This window comes from Juglans microcarpa x Juglans regia, chromosome 3S (assembly GCF_004785595.1).
Source record: "Juglans microcarpa x Juglans regia isolate MS1-56 chromosome 3S, Jm3101_v1.0, whole genome shotgun sequence".
Lineage (NCBI taxonomy): Eukaryota > Viridiplantae > Streptophyta > Magnoliopsida > Fagales > Juglandaceae > Juglans > Juglans microcarpa x Juglans regia.
In genome coordinates, this window is record NC_054599.1 from 25,813,281 (window position 1) to 25,827,642 (window position 14,362).

Below are 14,362 nucleotides of genomic sequence, written 5' to 3' on the forward strand. Positions count from 1 at the left end.
ATCTGGCAAAATCTGCGTACTTCGCTCGAGCGGAGTGTCGAGCGCGACTCGAGCGAACAGCCAAATGAACATTGGCTCGAGCGGAGAGTTGAGCAATGGTCAAGCGAACACTAGGGTTTGCGTCTCGTTCGAGCGGAGTGTCGAGCGCGACTCGAGCGAACTTCTCTGACATGCCTTTGCTCAAGCGGTCTGTCGAGCGACGTCGAGCGAACTTGGCTCGAGCCAACTGTCGAGCCAACTTTCAGCAAACACTTTTTCAGCTCCAAAACCAGTCTCCACATATACCCCAACACCGTGAACATAGACCTAGTACCGAACTACATAAATTTGTGTATCCATCTCTCTTTATTTTTTGTATTTAAATACTGTTTATCACCATAGATGTACGAACCGACGCCGTATAGCTGTACTGGATTACTGTCGAGGGCTCACACACAGGACAGATTGAGACCCAATTTTGAAGACCTAAGTTGTTAGGGCCTGGCCCAAAAACGTGTGAAACATGACGGTAACACTAAATAATTAACCTCTTTTAATTTCATTACTATTCAAGGTCGAGTTCTTAGAGAAGAAATGTCAAGTATAAGACTTGTCACATTTATCACAAGAAATTGCCATGTTCATGTCATCTAAGACGTAACTGATTTTTCTTTTTTTTAGTATTCCAATAGAAAATATACCACGCACACACATATCGTATATTTAACTCTTTATTTCCAGTCAAACAATCGTAGAAACCATATGCTTTACTGGCATTTTTGAAAATTTGCTGAAGTAGGGGCATCAAATGATTGAAATAACTGTACAGTACACTCAATCTTATGACCAGAGCGCCAATGCATGACCATTATTCTGATAATTTGAGTTAGAACTATCATCAACTATTTTTCAACCTCTAAACCCAACAGAAATGTTTGGAAAAATTTGATCTTTTTAAGAAGTATATACATATACTCATATCCATATATACTTACGTGAATTATCCAACATGTGATTCTATGAAACCCTTGTTACTCGGCTACATTAATCAAAGCACTTGTAGTTATAGTCTTAAAGAATTTAAAAAGATCCATACATGATGAAGGAAAGGTTCTCGGTATATGTCACAAGTAAAATGACTCTCTCTCTCTCTCTCTAACCTTTTTTTTTCAACAAGCTTCATTCATTGAACTAAACAAACCGAAATCATAGTCATACATAATAATTACACATGCTTATTATAACTAAGGGGGTCTTTTCTACTGTAGAAATCAACAAGACAAGGTGGAATTAGGTCAAGAGGTATGCTCCCATACAGGTTTTTTTTTTAATAACTTAATGGTTAAATAAATGTTTTTTTAACGTATTTGTAATTTTTTTTCTTTAGTTTAAAATATGTTTTAAAAAAATAAAATAAAAATAAAAGAGCAATTTGCACTATAGATACAATGCTGGGGTCACCATTGTCAGTGTTTGAAACACGAGTTTCCGGATGTAATATTATTTTTTAATATTATTATTATTTTAAAATTAAAATAAAAGTTAAATTATATATTATATTTTGTGTAAAAAATTTAAAGAGATTGTAATGATGAGATAGATGAAATAAAATGACTTCAATATCAACGGAACCTTAGCTCCTAAAGAACCTAAAATCACGAAAGCTTCTTCTTCTTCTTCTTCTTCTTCACGCGGATCAAATACTTCTAGTTGTCGCTGTGATGGTGGTTGTTCTTTATCTTCGTCATCGTCATCCAATGAGCTGGAGATTCGGAGGCCTGGCCTTCTGCATTCCCAAAAAGACACTTTTCGTAGTATCATTCTGTTCGTTATCCATTCTAGCTTCACTTTTAATGATCTTAGAGCTACTGCAATTCGAGTACGCTGCTTGTAGTTCTTTCTTCTCAATGCTGAGTGAAGAGAGAAAGGGTTAGAGATGTAGGGTTTTACGAGAAAGATGCTAAAGAATTGCAACACAGAAAACGGTGCGTTTTATTTGACATGAATTAAAAAGAAAATGATACTATAACTCCTAAATATGCCCACTAAGTGTCTACTCATATATATATATATATATATATATATATATATATATATATATATTTTAATGATGAAGAAAGTGAGTATATATTCAAAACGGTACGTTCTATTTAGAGCATGACATGAATTAAAAAGAAAACGTTATTATGACTCCTAATATTTCGAGTCATATATATATTTTTTTAATAGTTAAGAAAATGACTATTATCGAATTTATATTTTTTTAATAATTAAAGATATTTAAAAAATGCTTAAAGAAAGACAAAAACAAAAAAACTCATTTGCAGTGTGTGCATATTTGGATTGTTCATTTGGTGTGCATAGCATTGTGTTAGAAAAAAATTATTTAAAAGTCTTATTTTTAATACATAAGTATACTGCTGATGTGAAAACTTTTTATATCATTTATACTAAAAGAAAATGCTAGGGAGTCCAAAACTCCCGGTTGATTTTCCCAATTGCCCTTTTTATTTTTATTTTAGGTTTTTTTTTTATTTAGTGATTAAGAAAATATTGTTTAATAATATTATGTTTTTTTTAAATATATAAAAGTGTTAAAAAAAATTCACATTATTTCTTTAACATTTTAAAATATTTTTAAAAAAATAAAAAAATTCACAATATTATTAAACAATATTTTCTTAATCACTAAGAGCACTAACATTGGCTTGGGCAAAATTGAAGGTTGGCCAAAATTTAGATAAGTTGTACTAAAAAGACCCCACATTAGATTTGGTATCTCTAAAACAATTTGAATTTTTGCTATAATGATTAATCAAATTTGAAGAATCAAATTGATTCACCAAAAATTAAAATAATAATTTCTCACTCCATTGAAAATATGGTTAGTGAATACTTATATAGAATATTAGATATTTAGTTAGTGAATAAGAAATTTAGATAGAATTTTAGATAAATTTAATCTCAATTTTTGGTTAGTATTAAATGACCATTGAAAATATGATTTTTTTAATATTAATTTAATTAGAATATAATTATTATTAATATTAAATTGGTAGAATTATAAAATGTGATACAAATAAATTAAATAAACAAATTATTAATTTAATAATATTTTATTATTTTATATATAATAAATTACTAATCCAATGTGAGAATTGAATTTAAATAGAATAGGTAAATATAAAAAAATGTGATATTAGTTAAATTTTAAAGATGCATTTGGCCAAGCCAAAGCTAGTACTCTTAGAGTGGTTTAAATTCTAAAGATAAGTTGAGATGAGTTGAGATGACTTGTAAAATGAATGATAAAAGTTGAATTATTTATTATATTTTACGTGAGAATTTGAGATAGTTGTTATGAGATTTGAAAAAGTTGAATTGTTTATTATATTTTGTGTGAAAATTTGGAATAGTTGTAAATGATATGAAATGAGTTGAATTGAGTTTTGAATACAATAAAAAAAAAAAACCTAAAAAAGAAAAAGGAGAAAAATAAAGGGGAGCCCATTTAACATTTTTCTTATACTAAAAAATATTGTCATTTTATTTTTTTTTTAAATTATAATAGATTCTATACATCATCTTGAAATTATTACAAAAAAATAATGTTAGATATAAGTTTTAAATAGATACAAGTTATTTATAAAAAAAATAAATTTTATTAATAGAGAATAAGTTTTTTACACTTTTTAAAGATAAATTCACTTTTTATAAGAGTTTATATGATATTTATCTATTTAGAAGTCGTTGAAATTATTTCACGGAAATTTCATGTTCTTTCTTTTAAAAGAAATCCCATCATTTGAGATCATCGATTAAATTTCGTGCGTGTCTAAGAATCTTCGGTGCTTAGACAGAGAGAGTAGACTTTGGAGCGAGACAGAAAAGAGGCTGCATATATATTACTGTATCGTGGCGATCCGTACGGGGTAGAACCCTTGCCTTTCCTCCTCTCCCAATTTGCGACAAAGCAGAGGCAGAGGGCGGGAGGAGCTCCAATTATACCAGCCCTCTTCGACTCTCTCACGCGCGCACAGCATGGATTTCCGCCTCAACCATGCTATTAACTCCCCCTCATCCTCCTCCTCCTCCTCCTCCTCCTCCACCCCCAATCCCCCAATTACTACCACCACCATCGCCGCCTTAACCACCACTGCCAGAGCCGCCGATTCTGACCCCATGCAGTCCTGGTGGGAGTCCGTCTCCAGAGCCCGCTCCCGCATCCACGCCCTCTCCTCCATCCTCTCCGATTCTTCCCCAATTCCTCCGATTCCTCCTCCTCTTCCTTTTCCTTCTCTTCCCTCGCCGACTCCGACCGCCCCGCCCTCTCCCTCCTTTCCTCCCCCACCGCCTACTCCCTCGTCTCTTCCGCCCTCTCATCCCCGCTCTCCGGCTCCGGCTCCGACTCCCTCTGCCAATGGCTCTACGACACCTACCTCTCCTCTGATCCCCATCTCCGACTCGTCGTTCTCTCCTTCCTCCCTCTCCTCTCCGCCCTCTACCTCTCCCGCGTCCACTCCTCCGAATCCCCGTCGCTCGCCGGCTTCGAGGCCGTACTCCTTGCCCTCTACGCCTCAGAGATCAAATCCCGCAACGGCAAGCCCCTCCTCATCTCCATACCCGACCTCTCCCAACCCTCCCTCTACCACACCCCCCGCCGCACCACCACCAACAACAGTAATTCTGCATCCCCTGTTCAATCAAGACCCTCCGTTGGGGTTTTGTCGCAACCTCTCGAGCCGCAGATTGCCGTTAAATCGACCAAACGCGCCTGCATCGTCGGGGTCGCGCTCGATTGCTATTACAAGCAGATCTCGCAGATGCCGAGCTGGTCCAAGCTCGAGTTTTGCCGATCCGTAGCTGCGTGGGCCGGGCAGGACTGTTCCTGCAGAAGAGAGTTCGACAAGGACGATGAATTTGAGAATTGTACTTCTTTTTCGGATAATGGGAATGGAAATGAGATTGAGGGCATAGTGGAAGAGATGGGCAAAGTGGAGATTGTGAGAAATGGGGAGAATTTGGAATCCAAGGGGACCAGAATTCCGCTACCTTGGGAGCTATTGCAGCCGGCGTTGAAGATTCTGGGGCATTGCTTGTTGGCTCCGTTGAATTCGCAAGATGTTAAGGATGCGGCAGCCATGGCAGTGAGGAGCCTGTATGCCAGAGCGACTCATGATTTGGTTCCACAGGCAATCTTGGCGACGCGGAGTCTCATTCAGCTTGATAGAAGGACGCGCGCGGCTGCCAAGTTGGAGGCCAAAGCAGAAGCGAAGGCGAATGCATCTTCGAATTCTAACACGCCTAGCAAGGCTAAGAAACCTGAAATCCTGTTGGTTTCCAAGTGATTAAGAAATTTGCAATTTACTTTCCAGGTAATGGTTGGTGTATACTTTAGTTGAACGAGCAACTTAACACCCATGCTTTTTTTTTTTTGTATTGTTATGTTCTTGAGGGAATTTGCGCAAATGGTTTGTAACACCCATGCTTGGATGGCGTCTGTGATCTTCGTTCAGTTGTTGTTTTTTCGTGTTAGAATGCTGGTGTATGTTGAATGAGGTTATCTTTGTATGATTTTTCTTGTGCTTGTAATTTAGTCCGGGGGATGTAGTTCTTTGTTTGGTTTATACTATTTTTCCTTTGCTTTGTAAGCTTATTTCGACACCTAATCACTATGTGGTGGATCTTTTCTATTTGGTTCATGAATGAAATGAAAAAAGTGCAAGTTTTAAGGATATGTTTGGATAATAAGATGAGATGAGATAGTTTATATGAAAGTTAAAAGTTAAAAATTGAAAGTTGAATAACAAATTGTTAGAATATTATTTTTTAATATTATTATTATTTTGAGATTTGAAAAAATTGAATTATTTATTATATTTTATATAAAAAAATAATTTATAAAAAAAATGTGAAAATTTAAAAAAATTATAATGATGAAATGAGATGAAATACTTTTACTATCTAAACGAAACCTCATCAAGAACCCTTCGGATCACTGTTATGTACTCTGTTTTTTCTTTTTTTTTCCCATCACGTGGAACCTCATCAAGTGCCCTTTGGATCCATCCCTGAAAGGAAACCCAGGATAGGCCACCCTGGACTACTTTTTGAGTAATCCATTTGTGTTTAGAGTATTTTTCTTTAATAAAACAGTGTAATTCAGAAAAACTCTAGGGCATTAGGCTGCACCCTAGTGGGTTTTAATCTACTGTATGCTCACATATTCAGTTGGAATGTCCCCATCTGATTCCAATTTCTACTGACATGAGATTAGGATGCATAAAGATCCTTATACCAATTGTATGTTTTATATCTATAGCTTCTTGTGGGATTTAGTTTTCTTGCTATTACAATTTACAGTTGGTTTATGCCTTTTGTTTGCTTCTGCTTATTGAGTGGCTGAAAGCACAAATTAGCCAATAAATCCTAACAAGTAAGCGAAAACTCATTTGGCAGCCTTTTGAAAGATGAAGCAATAGATTGTGTTAACAGTTTGGTTCTAGGGAGAATTTGATTGTTGGAGATTCAAATTGTATATTAAATTTGTAATAAGGCCTAATCAAAGCATTATTGTATGTGTGGAAGTTTGTGGATGCTACTTAGGAGATAAAAAAGGGAAATTGTGCTGTTTGGATTTTGACTGGGTTTGGGTTTGGTTTGGTTTGCATGTTTCATGTAGAACCACTAAAAAAAAATGTTTAATGTAGAACTACAAGAGTGCATCATTTGATGATAGAATTGTTTTGTAACAACCTATCAATTAATAATGGTTTCAAAATTTGGATGGGTCCAATTGTATAGAAAAATTTTAAAATTTCAAATAATCTACGTGGGAAGACACAAGATTTTCTGCTTGATTTTCTGCAGCCTATACTTTTTGCTGTCAACTAGGTTGACTTGGACCGTGAAGACAGAAGATTTTAACAGCAATGGTAGACAATTGCTTAGCATTAATTCAATGATAGGATGGCCAGAAGTGGGCCTTCTTCGTCAGTTACTTGGGATTGCATGCCATTTTGTGTTTGTAAAAAAACCTAGGGAAAGTTCTAGCTCTGCATCTACACCATAATTCCAGAAAGGCTGATTAATTTGAAGCTTCCTTATAATTCCTATTTCATATGTGTTACTCCTGTATATATATGGGAGTTACTCCTTTTCCCAACGTGGGATTGAGCTATTGAGGTGATCCTAGTTCCGGGTATGGGATATTCGGACACAAGGTTTAGAAATGTTTTGTATCCATCTTTTCTTTTGTGGAGATCTCTTCCTGCCTTTTTGCATCATCTTCTCAAGAGTTAAGTTTGGATTCTCCTTTGGAAAAAGAAACTTGCAACGTCAGGTTGAGTGGTCTGGGCTAGCGCAAGTTTATTACTTTTTTTCTTTTTTCTCTTTTTAATATATCTTAGAGTTGAATTTTTGTAATCAAGTTTGTTTTTGGTCAGTCTTGAATTCCACCATCTTCAATCCTATAGTTAAATAATGAAATCATTTTACATGTGTGATATCAATTATCGTGATTGAATTAGATAAAGAAAAATGCTAGAGTTACAGACATTAGGGTCTTGATTGGGTATTGATAATTTTTTTTTTACTTAGTGATCAAGTGTTTTTTAAGTGATGTTGTGAATTTTTTTTTTCAAAAAAAAATAATTTAAGAATATAAAAAAAATGAATGAAAAAAAAAATTGTTCTTCCCGGAACGGGTCTCGTGCTATAATCCTAAAGCACTGCTCTTAGATAAAATTGGAGATTAATAAAATAGTTACAGATATCATTATTAATTGTGGAGTTATATTATCTATAAGCCGGTGATTAACATGTCACTTACTGTGTACTTAAATTTTTAAAAAATAAAAAATAAAAATTCCAATTATAATTATTATTGATAACAACTTATGTAAAAAGGTTTCTACATCATCAACACATACAAAGCATAAATAAATACAAACAACCTTTTTAAATCTTATTTCATTTCAATACGATGACGTGATATCAATTTTATTATTATTATTATTATTATTATTTAAATAGAAGAAAATAAGATAAGAAAACAGCTTGTATGATTAAACAAGGGCGTGGTTGGGGATTAGGTTAGACAAGTGTACATATGGCTCTGATCAGTAGTACACCCTTGACTTGACCCTACTCCCTACTAATTAGGATATTGAATTTTCATTAATAATTATTATTAATATTATTTATTGTGGTGGGTGGGAAACTGAAAAGCAGATTTGGGTGTGGGATAGGAAGTACAAAATCTTCTTCAAGCAACGAACTCTCGAAAGCGTGTCCTGTCTCGGAAGCGTGTGCTTCGGAGGACAGTACAAAGCTAGCCTGATGTTTGAGCCTTTGAGGGGTTCTCAAGCTGTAGTCTTATGGTATGAATATGTGGGGTTAGTACTGTGCTTCCACTATTTCTACAGTCTCATTCTCTGATCCTTTGGTATGTTTGTATGCATTCACTGCATGCGCGGAAATGTAGTTGTCTCGAGGATAGATTCGACTCCCGAGATGAGTTTTCGATATTAAAAAATTATTATTAAAAAATTATTATTAAAAAATTAATTTTTTTTATTAATAAATTTCGTATTTATTTATTTTTTTTAAAATAATTATATAGCGCTTACATATTCATAATTGTAACTATTATTTCTCAATTTTTTTTATTTAGTGATTATAAAAATATTTTTTAATGATATTATAAGTTTTTAAAATTTTCATACAAAATATAATGAATAACTCAATTTTTTCAAATCTAAAAATAATACTAATATTAAAAAATATTATTCTAACAATATTTTATTTAACTTTTAACTTTCATTTCAACTCACTTCATCTCAGTTAACTATCAAAACCTCACCTTAAGTGATGAATTGGAATTTTTATTTTTATTTTTTATGAACCTTTTATAAATAGATACAATCATACAACATGTTAATTATAAATAGTATTTAATATTATAAAGTTTAAAAACTATTTTAATTATAAATAGTATTTAATATTATAAAGTTTAAAAACTATTTAGATATATATATAGTAATATTAGGTACAAGTTATAAATAAATAAGTCTTATAAAATTTTTTTATAAAAAAAATAATCTCACTAATAAAAAATATTTTTTTTTTATAATTTCTCAACGCGAAATACACTTTTTACAAAACTTGCACAAAATTTCTCCATTTGAGACTCGTAATAATCATTTATCGTGTATATCTATATAGATATTAAACAGTCGTATACCTCCTCTGCCTCCAGGTTCCCTTGAACTGTTGTCTATACCTATAGCCTAGAGGCGCTTGTACTCCAGAAACCGCACCCTGATGGCCTGATTACCAGAACTCCATAATCACGCACGGTTCCTCGGTTCTACTTCTCCCTTTGGGCCAAGATATCTCGAAAGCAATGGCTGGAGACGCCCCCGTGCCTCAGACTATCGGCAATTCCAATTGCAGTAGCTATAGCTCGAAGAAACCGAAAGACAAAAAGAAGAAGAAGAAGAAGCGTGGTGGGAGCAAGAAGAAGATGACCGCAGAGCAGACTCTGGCTTTCAAGTCCGTCAGTGAATGGGTGTTCTTGGAGCAGCCTTCTTCGTTGCCTTACTCTGCAGCGTCCTTTGTTGTCGATGACTTTGGGGTGCAGAAAACTCTTGGAAAAGGAGGGGAGAAATTGGTGTTCGAGTTCCATTCCCACTCGAAATTCAGTGATGGGTTTATGTCGCCTCTGAAGCTGGTCGAGAGAGCTCATGGGAATGGGGTCAGTTTCTTTGAAATTGTTCGTGCTATTTTAAATTTGGAATGAATATCTGATGTGGGTTATGCTCTTTCTGAGTACATATGATCTGTGTTCTAATAGTTTCATAGTTTCTAAATGATATGCCGAAATGGTCAATGGGTTTTGCTTTTGGACGGTAGATTTGCTCTCTCATGAGTTTTATAGTCCTGTGTATAATGAATTTGTTCGCTGTTTTTTCTTTGGTGAACTGTTCTCATTTAAGGTTGCCTTTTGTCTCTGGTAAGTACGTATAAAACATGGTTTTTTGTAAACTACCATGCGGTATATGGCTGCTGTCTGGGTGATGGGTAGGTTTAATAGCTATAGCACGTACAGTTGCAAGTCCATTCTGATCAGAATTGTTCATTCCTCGTCCATCATCAAAGGAGTAAGATTATATGCCCTTAGCATCGTTATAGACTGAAGCTTTTTCTCAACTTCTTCACGTAGTGAGAAAAAACAGAGGCCTCTCATCGTGGTTTAAGTAGCGAGTGAAATCCTAATTCTCACTTATTATATATTAGGTATTTTATATATGTTTTATATGAAAATGGAAAATCATAGAATCCACAAATATGTTTCTAGTTGAGACTTTACCTAAAAATCTATTTTACTACTCGATGCTGATTTTAGAATTTTGCTCAAAATCAAGAAGATAGTAACGAATGTCTAAATGCCAAGATATGAACTATGTTATAGAGCTGTGGAGTTTTAATTCATTATGTTTATTGCAATCATGAAAAAGATAATGAGCTGTTTGTTTAGAATTAGGCAAATTCATGGATCTAAGTTCTACGAATTTAGATATGGGAATGGTCCCTAATGAGGAATGATGAAGGAGAGTCACTTAAGATAGTTGAGACATGTGCAATGGAGAGAGATTAGTGTGTCAATGAGAAAGAATTGTTTCATAGATAGACAGATGTCTAAAACAAGAGCGGTATACAGTATGATTTTAAACAAGAAATAAGGCAAAAAGAAGAGAGGTGGCCAATCTTGATTGGTTGGTAAACGCTCCATAAATTCAACCCCAGTTAAATTGGGATGAAACCTTGTTCAGGTCATATAACTTCAGGTTTACATGGTTTTGAGTTATACCATGTCAGCATCTTGGATTCAAGATGAGATCTATGAACCTGAAAAAATATGTTGCCTAATCATGTTGTTAGAGGTAATCAAAGATTGTGTTTCTTATACATGCCATTGGAGATCCAATGCACGTAAACTCTACTCAGATGTGAAGATAAAATCCTGAAGTCAATATAGTAAATTTAAGAATATTCCCAGATCTGGGTTCTGATGCAGCTTCATGTGATGAGTTAACCAAGTCTTTTTTTGCTGTAGGCTGTGGAAAATAAACTGGACTCACTCTAACAATGTTTAGGAAGGGAATGAAAGCAAGCCAAGCTTGTGGAACATTGGTGTATTTGACCGTGTCTTGGTTTTGCATGATCATGCCTCAGCTCAACTGATTTCCTATATTAATTGAAAAAACCTCTATTTGAAGTTGGCTTTGTGAGTGTACGAGAGACTTGGCTTAACTAGAACCTGTTTGGCATGTTGCGTAAGGCCTTGTCTACCTGCTTATAGTTGTTAAAATGATTTTCGAATAGGGTCTTAGCTATCAATGGTCTTGGAACAACAACAACAACCACAACAAAAACAACAATAAAGGAAGATGTGGTTCCATATATTTAATGAAATTCAGAAACTTGAATTAACTTGGGGATGACTGAGATTGACATTTGAGTTAATGTTATTGGACTCATGTCATTGAAGTTCAAACTGCTTTCAAAACTTTATCTTATATTCTTGATGATGAAAGGCTATTTTCTAGAGTGCATTCTTTTTTTATTTTTAAGTGGATTTTTTCCCTTTCTTTGCTTCTGCATTTTCTTCTTATTTTCCATTATGTTTGTCAAGTCTTGAATAACCTATGATATTTGCAATTTAATTAATAAATGTGATCATAACAGGTCAACGTTCTTGCTCTGACAGATCATGACACAATGTCAGGCATCCCTGAGGCTCTAGAAGCTGCTCGAAGATTTGGCATTAAGATAATTCCAGGTGTTGAAATCAGTACAATATTCTCTTCAAGGTAATTTTCTAATGGTTTGGCTTTAGTAGGCTTATACATTCAGATGTGTTTGTGTGTGCGCGCGTAAGATGTGTGTGTGTGTGTGCGCGCGCGCGCGCGCGTGCATGCGTGATTCATGTATAAAGGATATATATCTTTTCATGGTTCTTAGAATTTGTTGCGTTACTTATAACAAAAGGAAGTTTGTCGCTTCGAGAAAGCCGTGAAATTTTATTTTTCTTTTACATGAGAGTGCTGTTGTGCAAAACCATGTTTGTGATTGGAAGTCAGAAGAATATTAGCTGTGATGATTGATTCTCTTCCATTCCTTTTGATCATCAGTGTTGAGTCTGAATTAGTCGAACCAGTGCATATCCTTGCATATTATAGCAGCTGTGGACCAACAAGGTCTGAGGAGCTGGAGACGTTCTTGGCTAACATAAGAGACGGCCGTTTCCTCCGTGCAAAGAACATGGTTTTAAAACTGAACAAGCTTAAGCTACCTATTAAGTGGGAGCATGTTTCCAGGATAGCAGGCAAGGGAGTTGCTCCCGGGAGAATGCATGTGGCCCGCGCTATGGTTGAAGCAGGTTATGTGGAAAATCTGAAACAAGCTTTTGCTCGATATCTTTTTGATGGAGGACCCGCTTACTCTACGTAATATTCTGAACTAATCGTTAAATCTTTCCCTGATTTTCTTGATGCAAATTCTTATGTAAAATTTATGTGGCTGCTGGCATATGGTTTCAGGGGAAGTGAGCCTCTTGCTGAGGAAGCAATACAATTGATATGTAAAACAGGAGGTATGGCTGTGCTAGCACATCCATGGGCATTGAAAAATCCTGCTGCCATTGTCAGGAGGCTGAAAGATGCTGGCCTTCATGGGATGGAGGTTTACAGAAGTGATGGAAAACTAGCAGGTATATTGCATACTTTAAAAGTCTTTTTTTATTAAATGTTTGTTGAGTTTAAAAATTTGTTTTTTGGTGACTGTCCAATCGATTGCCACAGAAAGGAAAAAATTATATCTCTATCTTCTTACCTGTAATGAATATCAAAGATCTTGCATATCTTGGGAAATGCATTAACTTCCTCGGTTCCCACAAAACAGTTTCAGGAATAAATCAACAGATGAAGTTCGGTTGTACTTGAAGTTCATTCTTTATGAAGTTTCAACTCATAGCTATTTTAATTGTTTAGAAAAATATATTCGATGGTTGAGGTATTAGTTTTATTTCTGCATAATCGTGGATTTAAAAGAAAAGATAATGAGACCCAGCGTGAATCCAGAGTGAAACGTGATGTCAACGACCACTATCATTATTTCTTTGGTTGATAAGTCAGTCCTAATATTACTGTGAAATGGTGGGCATGTAACTATATTGTGCAACCGAATAAGTTCCAATTGCAAATTATTTTCTGCAAGACCTCAATTTTTCATCATTATGATGCAATACGTTTGTCAAAAGTTCTGGGATGAAAGTGCTTCCATCATTGTCCTTAATAATGATGTAGAGAACTGTGGGGATTATTTACTTACTGATATACATTGAAATCTCCTCCTGATGCTTTCTACAATGTAAGGCCTTGTTGACTAGATTATTATTTTTTATGCTATACTGGAAAAAACTTGCGATGCTGATATTCTGATGGAAAATTATCTATTTACAACATATGGTGTATCATAATTTTCTTGTATTCTCTTTTGCTACTTACATCTCGGTGCACTTGTTTGGTCAACAGCATACAGTGACCTAGCAGATGCTTATGGCCTTTTGAAGCTTGGAGGATCGGATTATCACGGAAGAGGTGGGCAAGGCGAGTCTGAACTGGGAAGTGTAAACCTTCCAGTATTGGCTGTTTATGACTTCCTTGAGGTAGCTCGACCAATTTGGTGTGCTGCCATCAGGGACATTTTAGAGAGTTACGCCGAAGAGCCTTCTGATTCAAACCTTGCTGGGATAATGAGATTTGGGAGGACCCGGATTTTTAGAGGAGGTTCCCCCTTGAGTGGCGGCGAGGACTTGATTGATCGTTGCTTGTCTTTGTGGTTGACTAATGAAGAGAGGCAAAACGTAGAGTTTGATGCCATCAGGTTGAAGCTTTCTCATATATCTATCAATCAGGCAGGACTTCAGGTTCCTATTGAGAGCATATAATTCCGAGTTGTTTATCTGTACTAATTTTTCTCCTAGGACATAATATTCGTCCATCAAATTCATTTTCACCTCTCTATGGTGGGTAGTTTTGACTTTTGCAGTCATCTGCAAAGATTTTGTTAAGACATTATAGGATCTAACGAGATGCAGAAACACACGATTGTTTGTTGGTTTGTCTCAGTTAGTATTCTAGATTAATAAAATCTTTATCCAATATTTATATAGGTTGGCTATGCTTATTTTTTCCATTGCCTTGGACCATTTTCTTTCAAACTGGTTTTCATTTCATGACAACGGATCCGGAGCTGGAACTGAATTCATCTTTATCGATTCTCCCATCCGCCACCTCCCGCCCCCTAAATGATAAGC

At 35.2% G+C, this 14,362-nt stretch overlaps 2 protein-coding genes across 2 annotated transcripts; both read left to right on the top strand.

Moving 5' to 3' along the window:
* The first annotated feature begins 3,799 nt into the window (after positions 1–3,799).
* LOC121257831 lies at positions 3,800–5,553 on the top strand. Its single transcript, XM_041159082.1, has 2 exons — positions 3,800–4,243; positions 4,276–5,553. Exons 1-2 carry the CDS (start codon positions 4,021–4,023, stop codon positions 5,325–5,327), a joined length of 1,275 nt encoding a protein of 424 aa, XP_041015016.1. The 5' UTR covers positions 3,800–4,020; the 3' UTR covers positions 5,328–5,553.
* Positions 5,554–9,220: 3,667 nt separating this feature from the next.
* On the top strand, positions 9,221–14,217 carry LOC121258209 (3',5'-nucleoside bisphosphate phosphatase-like). The gene is made up of 5 exons (XM_041159610.1): positions 9,221–9,736; positions 11,731–11,855; positions 12,177–12,491; positions 12,585–12,754; positions 13,578–14,217. Exons 1-5 carry the CDS (start codon positions 9,386–9,388, stop codon positions 13,991–13,993), a joined length of 1,377 nt encoding a protein of 458 aa, XP_041015544.1. The 5' UTR covers positions 9,221–9,385; the 3' UTR covers positions 13,994–14,217.
* The last annotated feature ends 145 nt before the right edge of the window (positions 14,218–14,362 follow it).